Source organism: Canis lupus, chromosome 6, assembly GCF_011100685.1.
Source record: "Canis lupus familiaris isolate Mischka breed German Shepherd chromosome 6, alternate assembly UU_Cfam_GSD_1.0, whole genome shotgun sequence".
NCBI lineage: Eukaryota > Metazoa > Chordata > Mammalia > Carnivora > Canidae > Canis > Canis lupus.
Window position 1 is genome coordinate 68,696,101 of NC_049227.1, and position 18,068 is coordinate 68,714,168.

General features: G+C 35.8%; 1 protein-coding gene across 1 annotated transcript in view; it reads left to right on the forward strand.

Moving 5' to 3' along the window:
• ADGRL4 (adhesion G protein-coupled receptor L4) overlaps window positions 1-16,308 on the forward strand; it is a 109,744-nt gene extending 93,436 nt beyond the window's left edge. Inside the window, exons 14-16 of the mRNA XM_038541579.1 lie at window positions 12,874-12,965; window positions 14,301-14,469; window positions 14,870-16,308. Of these exons, the coding sequence (XP_038397507.1) occupies window positions 12,874-12,965; window positions 14,301-14,469; window positions 14,870-14,932 (324 nt within the window). The 3' untranslated portion in view covers window positions 14,933-16,308. The remainder of the gene's footprint in view (window positions 1-12,873; window positions 12,966-14,300; window positions 14,470-14,869) is intronic.
• The last annotated feature ends 1,760 nt before the right edge of the window (window positions 16,309-18,068 follow it).

The window sequence follows — 18,068 nt, forward strand, 5'->3', positions numbered from 1 at the left end:
ATGTCAGAGCACCGTGTGCTGGACAATATGGCCATTTTGAATCTTTCTCCCACTACCCTGGATCATGAAGAAGGTAGCTGTCCCTAAGCACTCATGCCGGAGCGTGAGCGGAAGGTGGTGCTTACACCATATCTGGGTAGGGTCTGGAAAGAGAGGTGGGATATTGCTGGCTGTCATACATATTTGAGCACATGTCAAAGTCAGCATGGTCACTACGCAGGTGACTCTCACATAGTGTCCTAAGAGACATGACAGGGTGGAAGTGGAGCTTACCAAATTTCCCCTGGCTTATTTTAATAAGGTGTCAGCAAAAAAAAAACTCAAATGCCAAACTGAACAGAACACTGGGCAACCAACCTTAAAAAGACTGTGACCAGCAAACAGGCATCAAGTGGATGCTTACTTAGGAGGCACTGCATGTTCTGGCACCTGTGTGCTGAGCAGCCTCGTCTCACATGACCCTTCCGTGGGCCTCTGTGCTTTAATCACATGGCTTTACAGTTTCTAGGAGGTTCTATGTACCTTCCCATCTCAGCACCTTGGCACTAAAACATTCCCTGTCACTTCCCTCCAGCTATCCCTTTGTCTAGGTAATTCCTGTTTGTCTTTCAGATCTATTCAAGCAACATTTTCTGAGGCAAGTCCTCCCCGACTCACTGATCTATAACGTATTTTGTTGTTGTTGTGAGATGCCTTCATAAAAAAAAAAAAAAAAAAAAAAAAACTTCCCTCAATTTATAATTATACAGGTATTGGTGTGAATAATGGATTAGGAACTGATTCATATCTGTCTCCTCCAGGAGACTATAAGTTCTTTGAGAGTAAAGCTTTATGGATTTTCTCTCACTATATTATCCTTGAGGTTTATCAGGTAGTAATTACTCAGGTAATACTGCTGGGTAAATAAATAAATGATGTACCAAACACAGTATTTAGTCAAAAATGTTCACACCTTTCCCCCAAAGAACTTTAGAGAAATCATCACGATCATGGAAATGGAATTATTTTGAAAAGTCTTCTCAGAAGAGAAAATACATGAAGCTCGCATTATAGCACATCACTTTTCCTTCATTTCTTTTCTCCTTAAAAACAACTGCTGTATGTATCTATCTACATCAATCTATCTATTTATGGAACTCTTTCACTCAGAATTGTAAGATTGGCATTTTACATTTAACTGAATAAAATGAGGACCTGGCCAAATAATGTGAAAAGTTTTCAAAAGCAATCCAACTGGTAAAAAAAAGTATACACAATGGGTTCTTTCTGTGCCCTGGATTTCTAACATATGCACAAGGGTAATAATGCCAACCCTGTAGACAGTGCTATTAAAAATGAAATTAAAAGAATAAAAGCATCTTTCAAAAGTTCAAAAAGGAAAATTTGGGGGCAATCTTACGTCCCTTCTATTTTTACCTTTAAAATTACCTTTAAAACTTTAAATACCTCTTTGCATTTAATTGTGCAAGCTCTATTTTAAATGTGAAGTAACACTCAAATGACCTATATGTATGTGTACATATATATGTAAGTATTTATACACCTCTGTCCTCTCTTTCTATAGTAAGTATACACAAGGAACATATTTCCTTGCTTATATCTTAACAAAGGAGATTTAATCACCTCCTAATGAGGCAGTAGTCTGTCTACTTGTGATTAAGACATTTGTTGTGACCTACCTGTGTGCTAAAGATTGTATTTAAGAAATACATATCATAAAATCCATGTGTCTACAGTTTCTGTTAGATGCAAAATATTGTGTATACCCGAGGTATCCACCTATAAAATAAAGGAGGTATACCTTCATCCTTTCCCTTTATGCAAAATTGTTCCTAGAGGGTCAATACATTTTAATAATGTATAAATATCCCTCAGTTATTATTGCTGTATCTATGGATAGTAGATTCCTTTTTTTTTTTTTAAAGATTTTATTTATTTATTCATGATAGTCACACAGAGAGAGAGAGAGGCAGAGACACAGGCAGAGGGAGAAGCAGGCTCCATACACCGGGAGCCCGACGTGGGATTCAATCCCGGGTCTCCAGGATCGCGCCCTGGGCCAAAGGCAGGCGCCAAACCGCTGCGCCACCCAGGGATCCCTGGATAGTAGATTCCTAATAAGATATCATTTTGTCAAAATCTACAAGATATGAAAAAATTAAAAATAATTATTTTACTGTTTAATCAAATTAATGGTTGAATGCTCTTTTACATAGGTCATAAAGGATACCGGGGATTTAGGTATACCATCCTTCATCCTTTTATTCATTCAACCAATGTTTATTCAGCATCTTCCATACACCAGTGTTCGAGGCCTTGAGAATATGTCAATGAATAAAATAGAAAAAAAAAGTCCTAACTCTTATGTATCTTAAACTCTAGACCAAGAGTCGGCAATGGACACAGTCTGTTTTTATAGATAATTTTTTACAGGGAAACAGTCACATTCACTTGTTTGTGTATTGTCTATGGTTTCTTTAATGGTATGGCAAAGTTCAGTGGTTGAAAATAGAGACCATATGGATATGGCCCTCAAAACCTAAGCTATTTACAATCTGTCCCTTTACAGAAAAAAATTTCCTGACCTCTGTTCTACACGAGAGTGATTTAAGATAACTATCCTCTCCCATAAAATATCCCAGAATATCATATTGGATTCATGAAGATTATGTTTCTTATATTTAAGGTATCTGGATTGCCCTTCGGAATACTCCTACCTTTTCTATAAACTTCCTAAAGATATCCAGATTTTGACCTGGAAATTTCAGTTCGACCCTAGAGGAGTTTCAACAAAAAAATGAGAAACTGTATGAGCAATAAATGTTTGCCTTATTGTTGAATGATATTACATTATTGACTTATTGTTGAAGTGTTTATTTTGCTGACATTATTTTAAAGGAAAGTCCTGAAAGTAGGAGAAGATCCATCTGTTTTCTATTGAAATCATATTGTCCAAAATAAACACTGAAAGATCTAAGTTCTGATATAAGGTGCTATTTATAGGTCCAATGAGATTACATCACAAAATAATTCTTATCCAACTGTGGAGTGAATATTATATTTACCATTGGGCATGTCAAATACTGAAACAATTCGGAAGAACACATTTTCATATAAGCATAATAGCCATTAGTGGTAATAATTGATGTTTGTTGAGAACTTACATATTGAGCACTATTAGTACTTTATGTGAATTATTTAATACATACATCCTTATATGTTAAATGTTATCATTTCATTCGTATTTTACATAGAAGGAAAGCAAAATACAAAGAGTTAAATAAAACTGACCAGTCATGGGACGCCTGGGTGGCTGAGCAGTTAAGCATCTGCCTTCGGCAGCGTCTGTTTTCCAGTGGTACATTACTTTTTAAAACTCTCAGTAGAAAACTTTAAAAGACACTGCTAAACCCGTATTACTGACTTTAGAGAAATGATATGTTGAATTGATTATGAATGACTTTAACTATGAATGAAAACTGTGGATCTGAATGCATACTGCAACTAGTCCTCTTAATAATTTGAATTTTTAAATAATATTTTATCAAATTAGATTAGATCTTCTAACTTGGTTCACTTACATGGACTTACAATTTAGCTAGCAAATAACTTACTCTCAGAGTAGGGAAAATATCAGTTCTGTCATTGTCTCACTTGATATATTTTTTATCAGGATGACTTTTAACCCACAGTGTACTTGGAAACATTTGGGTCTTAATTCTTTACTTAGTTAGTGTTACTTTATTAAAACTACATAATGTGATCCGAAAATCCACTTAACAGGCATACATACAATATGTTGCAGTAGGCCATAAGATCCCAAAAGGGGTGAACCTTTCTCCCTTTAGGAATAAATACTAATTCCATCGAATGGCTTCTATCTGACATGTGGCTCCATATGACATTGAAAAAAGTGACAGCACCAGTATCATATGCATTTTAAAGAGTAAACCTTAATTTTTCCTTGGAAACATATCAATGGGAATTCTAATGTGTTCCTCCTGTACCCCAGAAGACTATTTTAAGACATTCTACTTGACCACTAACATGAACTCAGTGACCATATTTGAACTTTACAGGATAGAAAGCTCTGTTGTTCACCAGCACAGAAAGACTATGGCGTTCTTAGATCCTTTGACGGCAGGGAACAGTGAAGACAGTTACCTCCACTGGGGGGGTCACTGGCATAACTCATGTTTACGAGGCCTTCACCGCTGGTGTCTTGACTAAGTTCAATGAGCACATTAAGGCCAAACAGCTAACTATATCACTACTCATTAATGTTTTACTCTTATACTTTTAACCATTTCTAAAACGACATAACTGTTACCAGTTAACATAATAAATGCCTAAGCAGTTAAGTTTGTGAAATTTTAGATGTCAATTTAACTTTTCTCCCTGGCCCTTCCTCTGTAGTCTAGGAGTTTTGTAATGTACTTAAGGGCATATCCTCTAGAACCTGTCTACTAGGTATGAATCTTTGCTCTGATAACTTCCCAACTGTGTCACCTTGGGCACATTATTTAACCTCTCTATGCCTCTGTTGCCATATACGTGAAATAATGATAATAAGAAGAATTACTCCATGAAGTTGGTGTAAGGATGAAATGAGTTAAAAATAAAGAACACTTAGAATAATGTCTAAAACACAGAAAACGCTCAATAAATATTATGTTTTTGTTACCGACTCAACATCTCAATGTTACTGTAGTTTGTAACTACCTGCAAATGCTAGTTTATGCCAGAACAGCGGTCCATCCAGTTGTACACCCCAGCAGTCAATACTTGGTGGGAGAGCACTGCTATCTTCTAAAGTATAAACCTCAAGGTATTAATATCATGAATGCTGTTAATAGCTCAGATACTCAATGAAGGATACTCTCCTCAGATAATATTTAGAACTATTTAGATATATCTATTATAGTTTCAGATTGTTTCAGTATGTTTCACATTATTCTTAATATAGTTTTCATAGAATTATAGACTGCACTCCTATGTCTCTCTGGACTCCTCTCTCCTGAGCCAAGTGTGAATAACCTGAGCCAAGGAGTACCTCTTAAGTCTGTAGATATTCCCAAGGCTGCTCAATCCTGAGCCTCGGGAATGTGATATAAGATAGGGCTCATGATGTTGGAGAGAGATGCTTCCTAGCAGCATCATGTAGGTATACGTAGGGGGAAAAGTCACTCCATTCCATGATTCTGACAACAAGTCAACAAATACTGTGGCACCATAATTTCTGTGAGTTTTCACTAAATTTATACTAATGTAATTTAAAATCTAAGCTTCGGAAATTTTATTTCTAGCCATTAGTTTATTAACAAACGTTTTTTTTTTTTTTTTTTTTTTTTTTTAACAGGTACTGACCTAATCCATTGCTTCCCAGCACAGCTTCATGATGCACACTGAGGGGTTTCAGAGGGGAGGGAGTCCTACCTGGCCTGGGTGTATTCTTTACTAGGCTCAAACCTTTTATATGTGCTTTCATCCTCTACTCACATTAAGAAAATGTTATCAGTCTCTGCACATACACACATGTTCAGGTTACACAACAATTGCAGCATCTGAAAATTTTCCCCTTCTTCCTTTGAGATCTCTTTTCAAACTGTTGTATGTGAAGAGGGTAATGTCCTTAGGGTTTTCTACAATGAAGCCAGTGTCTTCAGATTACAAAAAGGATCAAATGTGAAAATAATTTTGAAGCTATGAAGTTATGGCTGCCAGACAAAACATAGGATGCCCAATTAATTTGAATTTCAGCTAAACAACAAATTAGTCTTTAAGTATGCCCCAAATATTGTATGGGAGATACTTATACTAAAAAATTATTTGTTGTATATCTGAAATTCAAATTTAACTGGCATTTTGTATTTTTATTTACTAATGAAGCAACCTTATGACAAGGGCCTATACATGTGTGCATTATACAGAAGAAAATGTGACAGGTACTTGAAAGTACGAACTGTATTTATGAGTTACTGAAAAGGAAGTTTTCAGTAAGTTTAAGTAAATTATAATTTGTTGATCTTTTTGTTTTAAGAAACACAGATACAGAACCCACAAGTAAGTTTTGACATAATTAATTACTCACCAAATACCCGGAACATCTATAATAAATGAGTTATTGGTAAATGAGTATTTATTGTAAACTGGATTTTTTAAGTTCTTATTTAAAATATAGGAAACACTATAGGGCATTTCATATATATATATATGTAACTTTTATTTTATATTTATAAGTCTTTTACTTTGCATTAGTTTTCTGTTGTTGTCACAGCAAATTACCGCAAATTTAGTGGCTTCAAACAACAAATCTATTATTTCACAGTTCTGGAGGTCAGAAGTCTGGGTACAGTGTGGCTCAGCTGTTTCTTCTGCTTAGAGCCTCACTAGGCTAAAACTAAGGCATCAGCCATTCTGGAGGCTCTGGGGGAGAATTTGTTTCCACTCCTAGTTAGGTTGTTGGCCAAATTCAGTTTCATGCGATTGATTTCCTTGCTGGCTGTGGAACAGGGGTCATCCTCCATTTGTAGGGGCCTCCCACGTTTCCTGCCTGACCTGAGGACCCCCCTTGTCTTCAGTTCTCTCTGACCTCCATTTCTGCCCCTCTTCTGTAGCTCCTGGCTGCTGAATCTCTTCTGTCTTCTTTCGTTTCTAAAGGCTCACATGCTCACATTGGGCCTAACAGGATAATCCAGAATAACATCTTTATCTTAAAGTCCATAACCGTATTCCAGCGGCACCATCCTTTTTGCTGTACTCACAAACTGCAGACATTAGTTGTGCCTGTTTTCTTGGAAGAGGGGACTTTTTTTTTTTTTTTTTTTTGCTCACCACATACCCCACTTTTTCTGATACTCTCTGCGTTTAACATTCTAAGGCATGTAAGGGTGTGATTCCAGTGGAGAAATAAAATCAGGATGAAGGCAAAACTCTCCTTGATTCCAATGTTGCTAGTAGATATTTTTCTTTAATTAAGAGAGGATATCCTTTGATTTGAAAAGCTTCCATTGAAAACTATTGAACCATCTATGCGGTGCTCTAGGGATGCAGAATGGGTCACTGTTTGGGGGAGGGGGGTTGTGTGGGTAGGTGGGTGGGTTTTGTTTTTGTTTTTAATGCCCTCTCCGTAGGTTAGTAGAAATCTACCCTCTGTCCATGGCAGAAGCACATTAACTAGGCCAGTTCGTCTAAAGGTAATAAAACTATTTGAAAGGACACAGTAGTTGTGATCATGACACATTCTTAAATGAACCAGACTCTATTTGATGTATGTGAAAAATTAAAGCATAGGTCTAAGAGTGCTGTAAGAGACATTTTCTCATTCTTTTGGTAAGATCTGACATCAGCATATAGATGGCTTCATCAATTATTGAGAAAAAGACTAAGAAAAGAAAAATGACTGATTGGGATGCTTCATTTTGAAGTCTGAATTTGAAGCCCTTGGGTCGAATGTACCTGTAGGTCTAAATCTTTCAGAATTAGCTCCTGCTCTCTCTCCAGCTTATCTGTTTAAGTTTCTTGTTTAAAAAAAATAAGGCACTTAAAAATTTTTAATGCACTCTGTCAAACATCAGAACATGTGTGCCAGACTTTGAAGCAACTGCATATATCAATGAAGGGAAGAAACAGATCTCCGTGTAGATAAATATTCCTTAAGATGAAGCCAGGAGAATGATTTTAAATTTAAAATACCAGTTTCTCTCAAGGGTTAAGTTTTCACAACTTGAATGATTTATTTTTTCTTCACAGCTGTATTCTCAAATGCAACAGTGAATTTCAGAGTTCTTACGTTTGCCACCTAACGGTCTTGTCTTGCTTATTCCTCGCCAAGTATTAAGGACTTGTAGTTGACAAGCTAAAACTGTTTTGTTTTTTTTTTTTTCAATTGAAACAAAAATGACAACAAACGACCTTGTTCATTTGCAAGTCATTCATTAGCCTCTGTGGCTTTTGTGGCACTAATATTTAGAGATAAATAATGAGGGAACCACAGCTGATAAAATCAGCACACATAGGTAAATATTAATGAGCAAAAGTGTGAATCATCTTAAAAGCACCATTCCCTTAACTATGGTTCATATTAACAATCTTTCTTGTGTTTGAAAGAATCGCGCAAGTATTCAAGTCAGTTATCGAGGTAGCCTTGCCTGTGAACACAATGCTAGTAGTATCTTTCCAGTTATTTAGCCTAAAATGCCCATATTTATTTAGCCTCAAAGTCATTACTTCTGGAATAACTGCAAACCATTTACTATCAGAAATACTTTTTAATTCTATATAATCTTGTTTGGGGCTTTTGTTTTTATCTCACACTCTTCGTACTTACTTCATAAAACATCCCCTCCAGAAAATACTTTTCCATACCATATAAAATGTGGTGTTTCAACTTAATCTCCACCTCTAAGTGAATCAAGTCTTGTGCCTTTGGGTGATGCTGATTATTTATGGTTTTTCAGTCTATTTTAAAAAGGGTTTAAAGTAGCTTATATATTTACAGATAAAGAGGGAACACAGGCAGTGTAAAAGCCGCAAAAACAAATTTTTCCGGTTACCCCAAATTTGCTCAATATTATAATATGATGTTGCATTTGTCTCTGCGAGTTTCGTTAAAGAAAAAAAAAACCTACTCTGACACTTGTTAAAATGGTAAGGAAGACTTTTTCCAGGACTACTGTGATAGGTGTCAACACTATTGCGATGGGGAGAGAGATTCAGCTCAACTCTGAATACAATGAAGCCAGCTGGGATTTACAGGATCAGGTGGTGTGGTGGGGAGAGGGGAGTGCGTGCAAAATTGCTAAGAGTGGATGGCTGGGGTCGGGAGAATTCTTGCTAAATTTAATTTAACAGGACTCTTGCTGGAAGGTGGGCCAGTGTGATCAAACATCAAGGGTGGGAGATGAGGAATTTAATTAGATATTGAGAATGACCAGATACCAAGGGAGGGTGGTAGTAGGATTCTCTCTAAGCTGATTTAGCAGGATTCCTGCTAAAACTGAATTCTGCAGAGATGGACACCGAGGCGCATGGCTGAGGCTGACTAAAGTGTGACCAAGGAGAATTTTTTTTTTCAGTGTCCTATTGACCAGGGCAAGGGAAGAACATGTTTGCATGCAGAACTTACACTGTCCAAAGCAGTGAAGGACACCATCATCATCTGTAGGTCCATGGAATTGAGCTCCAGGTCTGATTTAATCATTTGGGTTTCAGTTTTTTAATAAGCATACATTGGGAGGCAGTGTATGGATAAGGCGGCATTTAAACAGAGCTGGTGAGGGAATTTGCCTCGGGAATACCAGAGAGCCCAGTAAGTACAAGCACCCTAAGGCCTGCTGGTATGCTGGAGGAAGGACAGGGAATCCAATGTGAATTAGTGAAGTGATCAAAGGAGAGAGAAGTAGGGCTTGAGAGAAGAGGGATAGTGAGAACCAAATCATTTCAAATCTACAGCCCATTGTGAGGTCTTTAGGTTTAACTCTGAGTGCGAAGGGAAGCCATCGGAGGGTTCTGAAGAGAGACTTGGTCTGACTTACATTTTAAGGGGATCAATCTGCCTGCTGTAAAGAGAACACATTGTAGGAGGGCAAGGATGGAAGCAGAGAGACCAATTAGGGGCTTTTGCAATAGCCCAGGTGAGGCACAATGTGGCCTCTCCCAGGATAGGCGCTGTGCAGACAGTAAATGGTAGTCACATTCGGAGTATGTTTTAAATGTAGAGGTGAAGGGTTTGCTGATGAATAAAGCTGACCTGCTTGAAGGATGAGATTAGTGTTTTTTTTTGTTTTTTTTTTTTTTTAGGTAAGGAAGATTGAAGCAAAAATAGGTTCTTTGAGGGGAAGAACAGCAGCTTAGTTTTTGACATTTTCAACTCCTGATGCCTATTAGACATAGTGAAGCAATCAGATAGGATGTAAGGGTAACATTTTGAGCCATAAGATCTGATCACCTAAAAAATGAGTGAATGTGCAGAGATTGGTCCAATGAACTGCTATACTGAGCAATCACTTTCTCCGGGTTTCTCTCCTTTGGCTTTACTGGTCATTCAAGACTGGCTTAGAAATCCTAAGGTGTTAGGATGATAGGGTGTCACTACCTGTGTTCTTTTGCTCATCTTTGCAAACAAACACCGGGCACTTACTGAATAGTGTTTTACTTGCCTGTTGACTGGTTATCTCTTCCATTATACTCTAAGTTCCTTAAGGAAAAGGCTTAAATATGTAAGTGTTCTTGAGTGAAAGAATAAACTAAAACTCTTTGCATTTAAGGTAAAATCTAAGTAATATTCATCCCTGTGTACTTCACTCACCTCTTCTCATATTACCCTTCCCTTTGTTGACTTCACCCCAGCTGCCTTTGCTAATTCCTTCAAGACTTGCCATACCCTCAACTTTCTCAAGCTTCATGGATTCTTTGATCTGTTAATGTATCATAATTTAGTAGGTCTTGGTTTAAATACTAAGTCCTAAGAGAAGTACCTCCCGAACCTTTATCCTAATCCACCCTCATTTTGTCTCTCCTAGTAATCCAAATTTGTGACTTGATAGCATTTATCACTGTTTGTAGGTTTACAAGTATTTATGTCATTACTTACTATGTATCTTCTTAACACGTTTATGAGAACAAAAGACGATGCCTATTGTGTTCATTAATATGTACCCACTCCTAACCGCTATGCCGGAGGCTTGGGCCTTCTATAAAATATTTAGAATATATATAAAAAGCTTCCTATATTTGTATTAGTACCAATGAATATGGATAATAAAATCAATGTGTTTGTGACTTTTTTTTATTACATAAAATAGTAACATCTTTTGATAAAAATATATTAATCTGTTTCTCTTATAATTGGGAAAGCATGAGATCATGGAGTAAGAATTAGTCTCCTACTTGTCCAGAAGCACCTGGTTTTTATTATGTACGTAAACATTCTCCCTATTGTACAGAAAAATGTACTTTCCAGAACTGTATCACCCGTAGGGAATGTTATGCCCTTCGCTATTTTGGCTTATGTGGAACAGCATTTCAAATGTATATGGCCTTCTGAGAAGACACAGCAGTATGAGCAACTATTTTCAAACCTTTTTTATTGAAAAGAGTTTAAGAAACTTTGCTCAATATAACAATCAGTCACATGGAAAGATTATGCATCTAGAAAACAATTCTTTTGTTAAACTTACCTCATAACTCTTTGTTGAGATAACAGATTGAACATTCCATAAAAATTCAAACCAATACTATTCTAACCAATCATGGTTTGAAATATATCATTTATACTAACCAAATTTTAATACTTTGTATTATTTTAAAAATATATACCCATATTCACAAAATTAAATACAATTATTGTTTCCAAATTTATTTAAAGAAGCTATAGCTATAAAAACCTAGAAAATTCTATGTATCCTTCTTTTGCAAGTAAAGACTCCCCACAAAATTAAATATTATTAAATTATCATTTCAGTTAGTTATTTGAGCCTAAGACAGGGTGAAACTATCCATCCAATCACTTTTAATATGCTTTGTCTCTCCTCTACAATTGCTGAAGTCTTTTCTTTGTATGGAAGAATTACTGTAATTAGAATTAATTAATCATATAATTAGAAGTGATGGACATTTGGAAGCAGAAGGAAAGGAATAGACTCTTATTCCTTTAAGATTTTCTCTCAAGGGCCTCTCCATGGAGAAGTGACAACATGAAATTATCTGACCCATTCTTCCATACTGCTTTATATAATAGTAATTAGTAAACTTTGAGAAGCTATGTAAAACTTCTTAGAATATAGAAGAAAAATTTGTTTTCATAATTCTAAGCTTTTGAAATACTTCTGTAAGGATTAGGTAATAATATACAATAATATACTATATATACAATAATATATATTATTGCACTTTGCTATTATTACAAAATGGCTTTTGAAAAAATCTGTTTGGATTAATAAAATATATTCAATAAAGGATCAATATACAAATTATTTTTATAATCTAATATTTCTAATTGTTAGTATTTTCATATTAAAGTAGATACACATTTAAAATACACCCTTGATTTAGTCATCTGGCATCAGAAATAGGACTTTAAGTTTTCCAAAATGATAGGAAAAGAGGAAATTTCTCGTAATGCTCAGTTTAAAAGGAGTAAAAATTATATGTACTCTACTTAGCCCATAATAGGAAATATAAATAACAGAATGATAAATATTAGTAAAAAGTATATACCTTCGGATAAACATTCATTTCATTGATTAATATTTTGAAAGTTTCTGAAGTTAAATTTAGGGAAAGGATATCTGAACACAAACTTTAGGAGACATAGCTAGATGAACCATACAAAAGAGTACACCCAAGCATTTTCTAGCAAAAGAGAAATTGAAGGTGTTTTGTTGGGTTTTCTAATTCCTCTGAATATCTTTTTTCCAGTTTAGTTTTTTAAAGGTTGACGGAATTATCACTAACACTTCTCCTTGAAGCAGCATATCATTTAATGAACAAAAATTTGATTTCTCAAATATTCACAAAGTTTTTCAAACCAAAATGCAATTTAATATGTAGATGAATCCTATTATTGGCAGCAGATGATCCTCATCAATCTGTAGATGTGATCTTACATCTGAAGAAGTTCCTTGAACAGGGTGTTTAATACAACCTGCCACATTGTACCACCATTTGTACTAACAATTTTCAGTGATACCATAAAGATCAGCCACAGATTTGCTTCCTTAAATCTACCAGAGGGTTTGTACTTTGCAATATACATAAAAATCCCACAATTTTCTAGTTTCTATCTTATTTGAAATCTTTTATCTACTTCCTTCGTATGTATCTAATTGACTGTGAAAATCATCTCTTTTTGGAATTCACTTATTTTCTCAGGTTAATCTCTTGGCGTTTGGATTTATCATATACAAAGTTTTCCGTCACACTGCGGGGTTGAAACCAGAAGTTAGTTGCTATGAGAACATAAGGTAAATGTCTCTCAAACTCTATTTCTTTAGTAGCGAAAAGCTTTAGTGACTTGAGGCACAAATAATTCTTGGAAGGACTATTTTTTAAAGCATTATTTATACTTTTTTTCTGCCGTATCCAGAATACTTATTGTTAAATAGCAATTAATATGTCTAAAAAGACTGTAGTCTCGACAGATGAGATGGTAAGTGGTAAGTGAAGCATTCTTTTCCAACATACCCATTGAAAGAAAAGATGCTGGCTGTGTTTTAAGGCCAAAAGAGACCTTCGTGATTTTCTTTGGAATACATTCCTCGGAGCTTAGTAACTGTGTTTCTTTCTTGTGATTCCTAGTTTGCATGCTGCCATGATTTTCCCTTCAACCTCTCTTTAAAACTGATTTATTGAGACCTTGAAAATGGTTTGTTCAGGAAAAACTGAAGTGTACTATAGGGAATGTTAGAAACAACTAACGTTTGTGTTGCTTGGAAACACTCCTGGAGTTTCAATACCTCGCACAAGATTTATAGTTCGGATTTAGCAAACGTTTGATCGATTACTTTCTTTTACTCCTCACCATTCATAGCTTCATGTAGTGTGCTGGTTTTAATAAAGTTGAAAATGACTCATTTTCTGAAGGTATACCACTAAAACATCTTCTGCGGTACGGAATGATTGGACAAAGAATGAATAAGAAAATAATCATTAGTTGCCTCATTTTCAAAGCAGTGTCCTCAGTGAGCAGGATTGAATATTGCTTTCCCAAAGTCCTAGGCAATAGACTGAAAATATGTAAGAGTGTTTCATCTAATTTTTAAGAAATCAGTATTCTGACCTGAATTTATTTTGAGATAACTATATTGCAGCAGTGAAGAAAAAAAAATCTAAATCTATTCCTATACTTTCTTTACTAAACCTGAGAGAAAAGCAGAAACTTCCTTTGACGTCACGCGCAGGTACTGACCCAAATCCACGCAGTCTACAAGGCTTCTAAGGGAAAATACTTCCTAACAGATATATGTCTTACCTTCAGGAATGATTGCAACATTTGATTTGAAATCAAAGCACACACACTGCAGTACACCAGATAAAAATATTTTAAGATTAAGGAAATTCCTTGAAAAATACTCTTTTAATCTTTTTGGAAGCACAGCCCTGCCGCGGGGCAGTAACACACCCTAAAGGCTGTCCCGTGAAGCTAGAATTAATAATTCATCAGTTTCAAAATAATCTTTTGGTCTCTGCAGATTTCTTAATTGCACCAAACACTCATTGCCCACATAATTTGAGGGGTTTACGGGTGTGGGGGCTTTATATGTAGTTTTCTTAACTGAAACATTTCTAACATGTTATAGGTCTTGTGCCAGAGGAGCCCTTGCTCTCCTCTTCCTTCTTGGCACCACCTGGATCTTTGGGGTTCTCCATGTTGTGCACGCATCAGTGGTAACGGCTTACCTCTTCACGGTCAGCAATGCCTTCCAGGGGATGTTCATTTTCTTATTCCTGTGCATCCTGTCTAGAAAAGTAAGCAATTTTGTTTTATTTTTGTTTATTTGCTTTTTTAATTTTGGTGAACCCTATACCCTATTCATGTAGTATCAGTTACCAAATTGATCAAAATTCTTATTCTCATGGATTCATGTTGAGCCTTTATAGCCTAAATACAGGACATTTTCAGAGCAAAATCAGAACACCTAGCTGTTCATATGGAAATAGACCTTCAAAAAAAAAACTTGCTCTTAGGAATGTAAACATAGCTTGTATTCATTTGAGCATATTCTGATAGGCAATGAGAAAACAATACTTCTGAAAACCAAATAAAACAATTTAATGTGATTTGAAAATAACTTAATGTGATTTGCAATTATGTTTAACATTTCCTTTTTTTTCTTTTTTTCTTTTTTTCTTTTTTTTTTTTTTTTAGATCCAAGAAGAATATTATAGATTGTTCAAAAATGTCCCTTGTTGTTTTGGGTGTTTAAGATAAAAAACAGAGAACTATGGATAATTGTTACTACACATAAAAAAGCCAAGCTGTGGATGACCAATGTGTATAAATGACTTGAGCCAATTACCCAATTATTAATTACTAGCTAGTCTTTTAAATCAGTTTTTCTGTTTCCAGTGTAGGAACTGTAGGTAAGATATCTTAATTGTGTACCAGAGAGCTATAGTTTGCTTTCCTACGCGACATGGTTAGTTATGTCAAAACAGTATTGCAGATATGTGAAAAGTAATTGGTTTCTCAGGAGTGATATCACTGCGCCCAAGGAAAGGTTTTCTTTTTAACACAAGAAATATATGAATGTCCTGAAGGGAACCACTGGATTGATATTTTTGTGACTCATGTTGCCTTTGAAACTAGTCCCCTATCACCTTGGTAATGAGCTCTGTTACAGAAAGTGGAATATGAGAGGATGAAAGGGCAGAATGAAAAGCAGGAAAAAGGAAATGGTTATTATAACAATGAGATGTATTTTGAGTAAACTCGTTTTTTTGCAAACCAAATGAGAAATTATAGATAAAATAATTGAACAAACACATCTTGCCATTGCGTGGATTGCTCTGAACTTAAGTTTCTACTAAGACAACTTAGATTTATATTTGTTATATCCATCTTCCTTCCTAATGTTCTAAAAAAGACACAAAACTTACAGATGGAAATGACAAACAGTTATGTCCTGTTTGTTTTTTTTTAGGTGATGCCATAGTGGGGTATATACGGTTTCTGTACTCCTTTCATTGATCACAACTTCATATGCTTAATCAGTAATACATAAATGTGTCAAACTATAATATTGTTCAAGGCTGTAAATGTAAAAATAGTGTATATAAAGCTGAAGTATTCTATTCTATAACCTTTTCAGTTAGTGAAAAATATTATATCTCATTAGGCTAGTCTGTGTGAGTTCTTTATTTCTTTTAATTTTAGAGATGTTCTAGTTCACATCACAATTTTCCCTTTTAACTTACTATTCTTAAAAGGGCATTGTAAATATGAAAGTTATTCAGAAAGTGAATTGCTATTTTTTTCTGTTCAGAAAAGTACACATTTAAAAAATGTTATTTATAACAAAGAAATCCCTGAGAACTGTAGAAATGTTCACAGTGGATCTATTTTCTGACAGTTTCCTACTATCTATTAAAGCATATCTGCTTCAATGTATGGCTTCTATCTATCCTCAAATCTTCTCATTAAAATGTAGAAGCAGTGATTTTATTTCAAAAAACATGTAATTGCACCTACCTGTAGAAGTATGCCAGTACACTAAATGTTGTGATTTTAAATTAATTTCTCCAGCTGTTAAAATGAAGTCTGTCAAAACTTACTTTAACAAATAAAATGTTATCTAAATGAATACAGCTACTGCTTTGCTGAGTCGTTTGCTCAAGAAAGATGAGCTACTCGCCGATATGTCTTCTACATTTTTAGAGAATCCATGATACATTTTCATTATATCTTCTGATCTCTTATATGCTAAGCCTGTGACCCGTTATTAGAAATGTCATTATAGAACAGTGTTATAAAAATGTGATATTGAAAAACCAATCTGTTCAATCGACATATACAAATGATGTATGGTAGGCAGAGTAATGGCTCTCCCAACACTTGCATGCCATAATCTTCAGAATCTGTAAATACTACCATTAGGGCACATGGAGAAGAGGATTGCTAATCAGCTGACCTTGCCACGGGGAGAGTATCCTGGATTATCTGGGCAGGCTCAATGTCATCACAAGGGTCCTTATCAATGAAGGAGGGAGAGAGGGAGGGAGAAAAGGGAACATGGTAGAGCGATACAGTTTGAGACGTCTTGACCAGCCATTGCTGGCTTTGAAGACAGAAGCAGTCCACAAGCCAAGGAATGGCGGCAGCTTCTAGAAGCTGCAAAAGGCAAGGAAATGGCTTCTTCCCTGGAACCCATAGAAAGAAGTCAGCCATGCTGATACCTTTCTTTTAGCCTGGGATGACCCATTTTGGACTTCCACAACTGTAAGATAATAAGTGAATATTATCTTAAGCTGCCAAGTTTGTTGATAATTTGTCATAGGTTTATTGATAAATTTTTGATAATTACAGCAACCATAGGGAATATTATGGAAATATCTAATAGCATCTTTAGAGACAAGTGATTGTTCACACCATTGGGCAAACTTTTAACTCTGGATATTGTTTTTATCAACCCTCCTGTAGATATCATTGGATAAAGCTTGTACTCTGTAGCATGCTGGATTGAAACCTCCTTGGAGTGTCCTGGGTATATTCTGAAACCAGCCCCCCTGTATGGAGGGCAGGGAGAGATCGAAGAAGAGACAGGCCACTCTAGATTGGGAGGTGGTAGGTTTAATAAGCAAGAGAATTTGTCTTACAAGATTTGTCTTGAGTGGCCACAGATGCATACATCTCTGCACCCACTCACCAAATCTTAAAAGTTTATATGGAGGCTCTAACTGGATTCAGTCACATGTACCATCCAGAGAGTTACAACACCACATTCCTATCCCATGGCTGCAATGTTGGGGCAGTTTCGGGGAGCAGTGAAGACAAGCAGAATGCACATTCCAAGGACTGTGAAGCAGTGAGGAGCCTCCAACTGCCCCAAGGTCTAGCTTGCAGGTCAACCAGATGTCAAGTCTTCTTGATGACCTCCTCCAAAAATGAGATTTCAGGCTTTTTCATACCTACTTACCTCCCTAGCTTTCATTTTTTCCTACAAAAATTTCTTTAGTCACACCAAACTGTTTCTCTTTCCCAAAACTTGCCATGGTTTACCAAATCCCCAACCCTGGAAGTTTCCTCCTTATTACCATCATTACCCTGACAAACATTTAGTTACCCCCAATATGTCTTTATCTATGAAGCCTTCCTGGGCTCACTCAATGAATTAATCACTTCCACTTCTGTGTCACCACTTGGTGTAGCACTTAACCTATTTTAACATTCATCACATTTTATTGCAATTATTTAGGCCAAGTGCAGGACATTCACCATACTTAGCTGTGTTCTTCATTAATGGCAAGTACCTTTTCTCTTTTTTGCTTCCTGAATCAATGGTACTGCCTTCTTCTGCCTTATGAGTACGTAACTGATAGGAAGGTCCAGATCCTCTGAATAGCCTGGC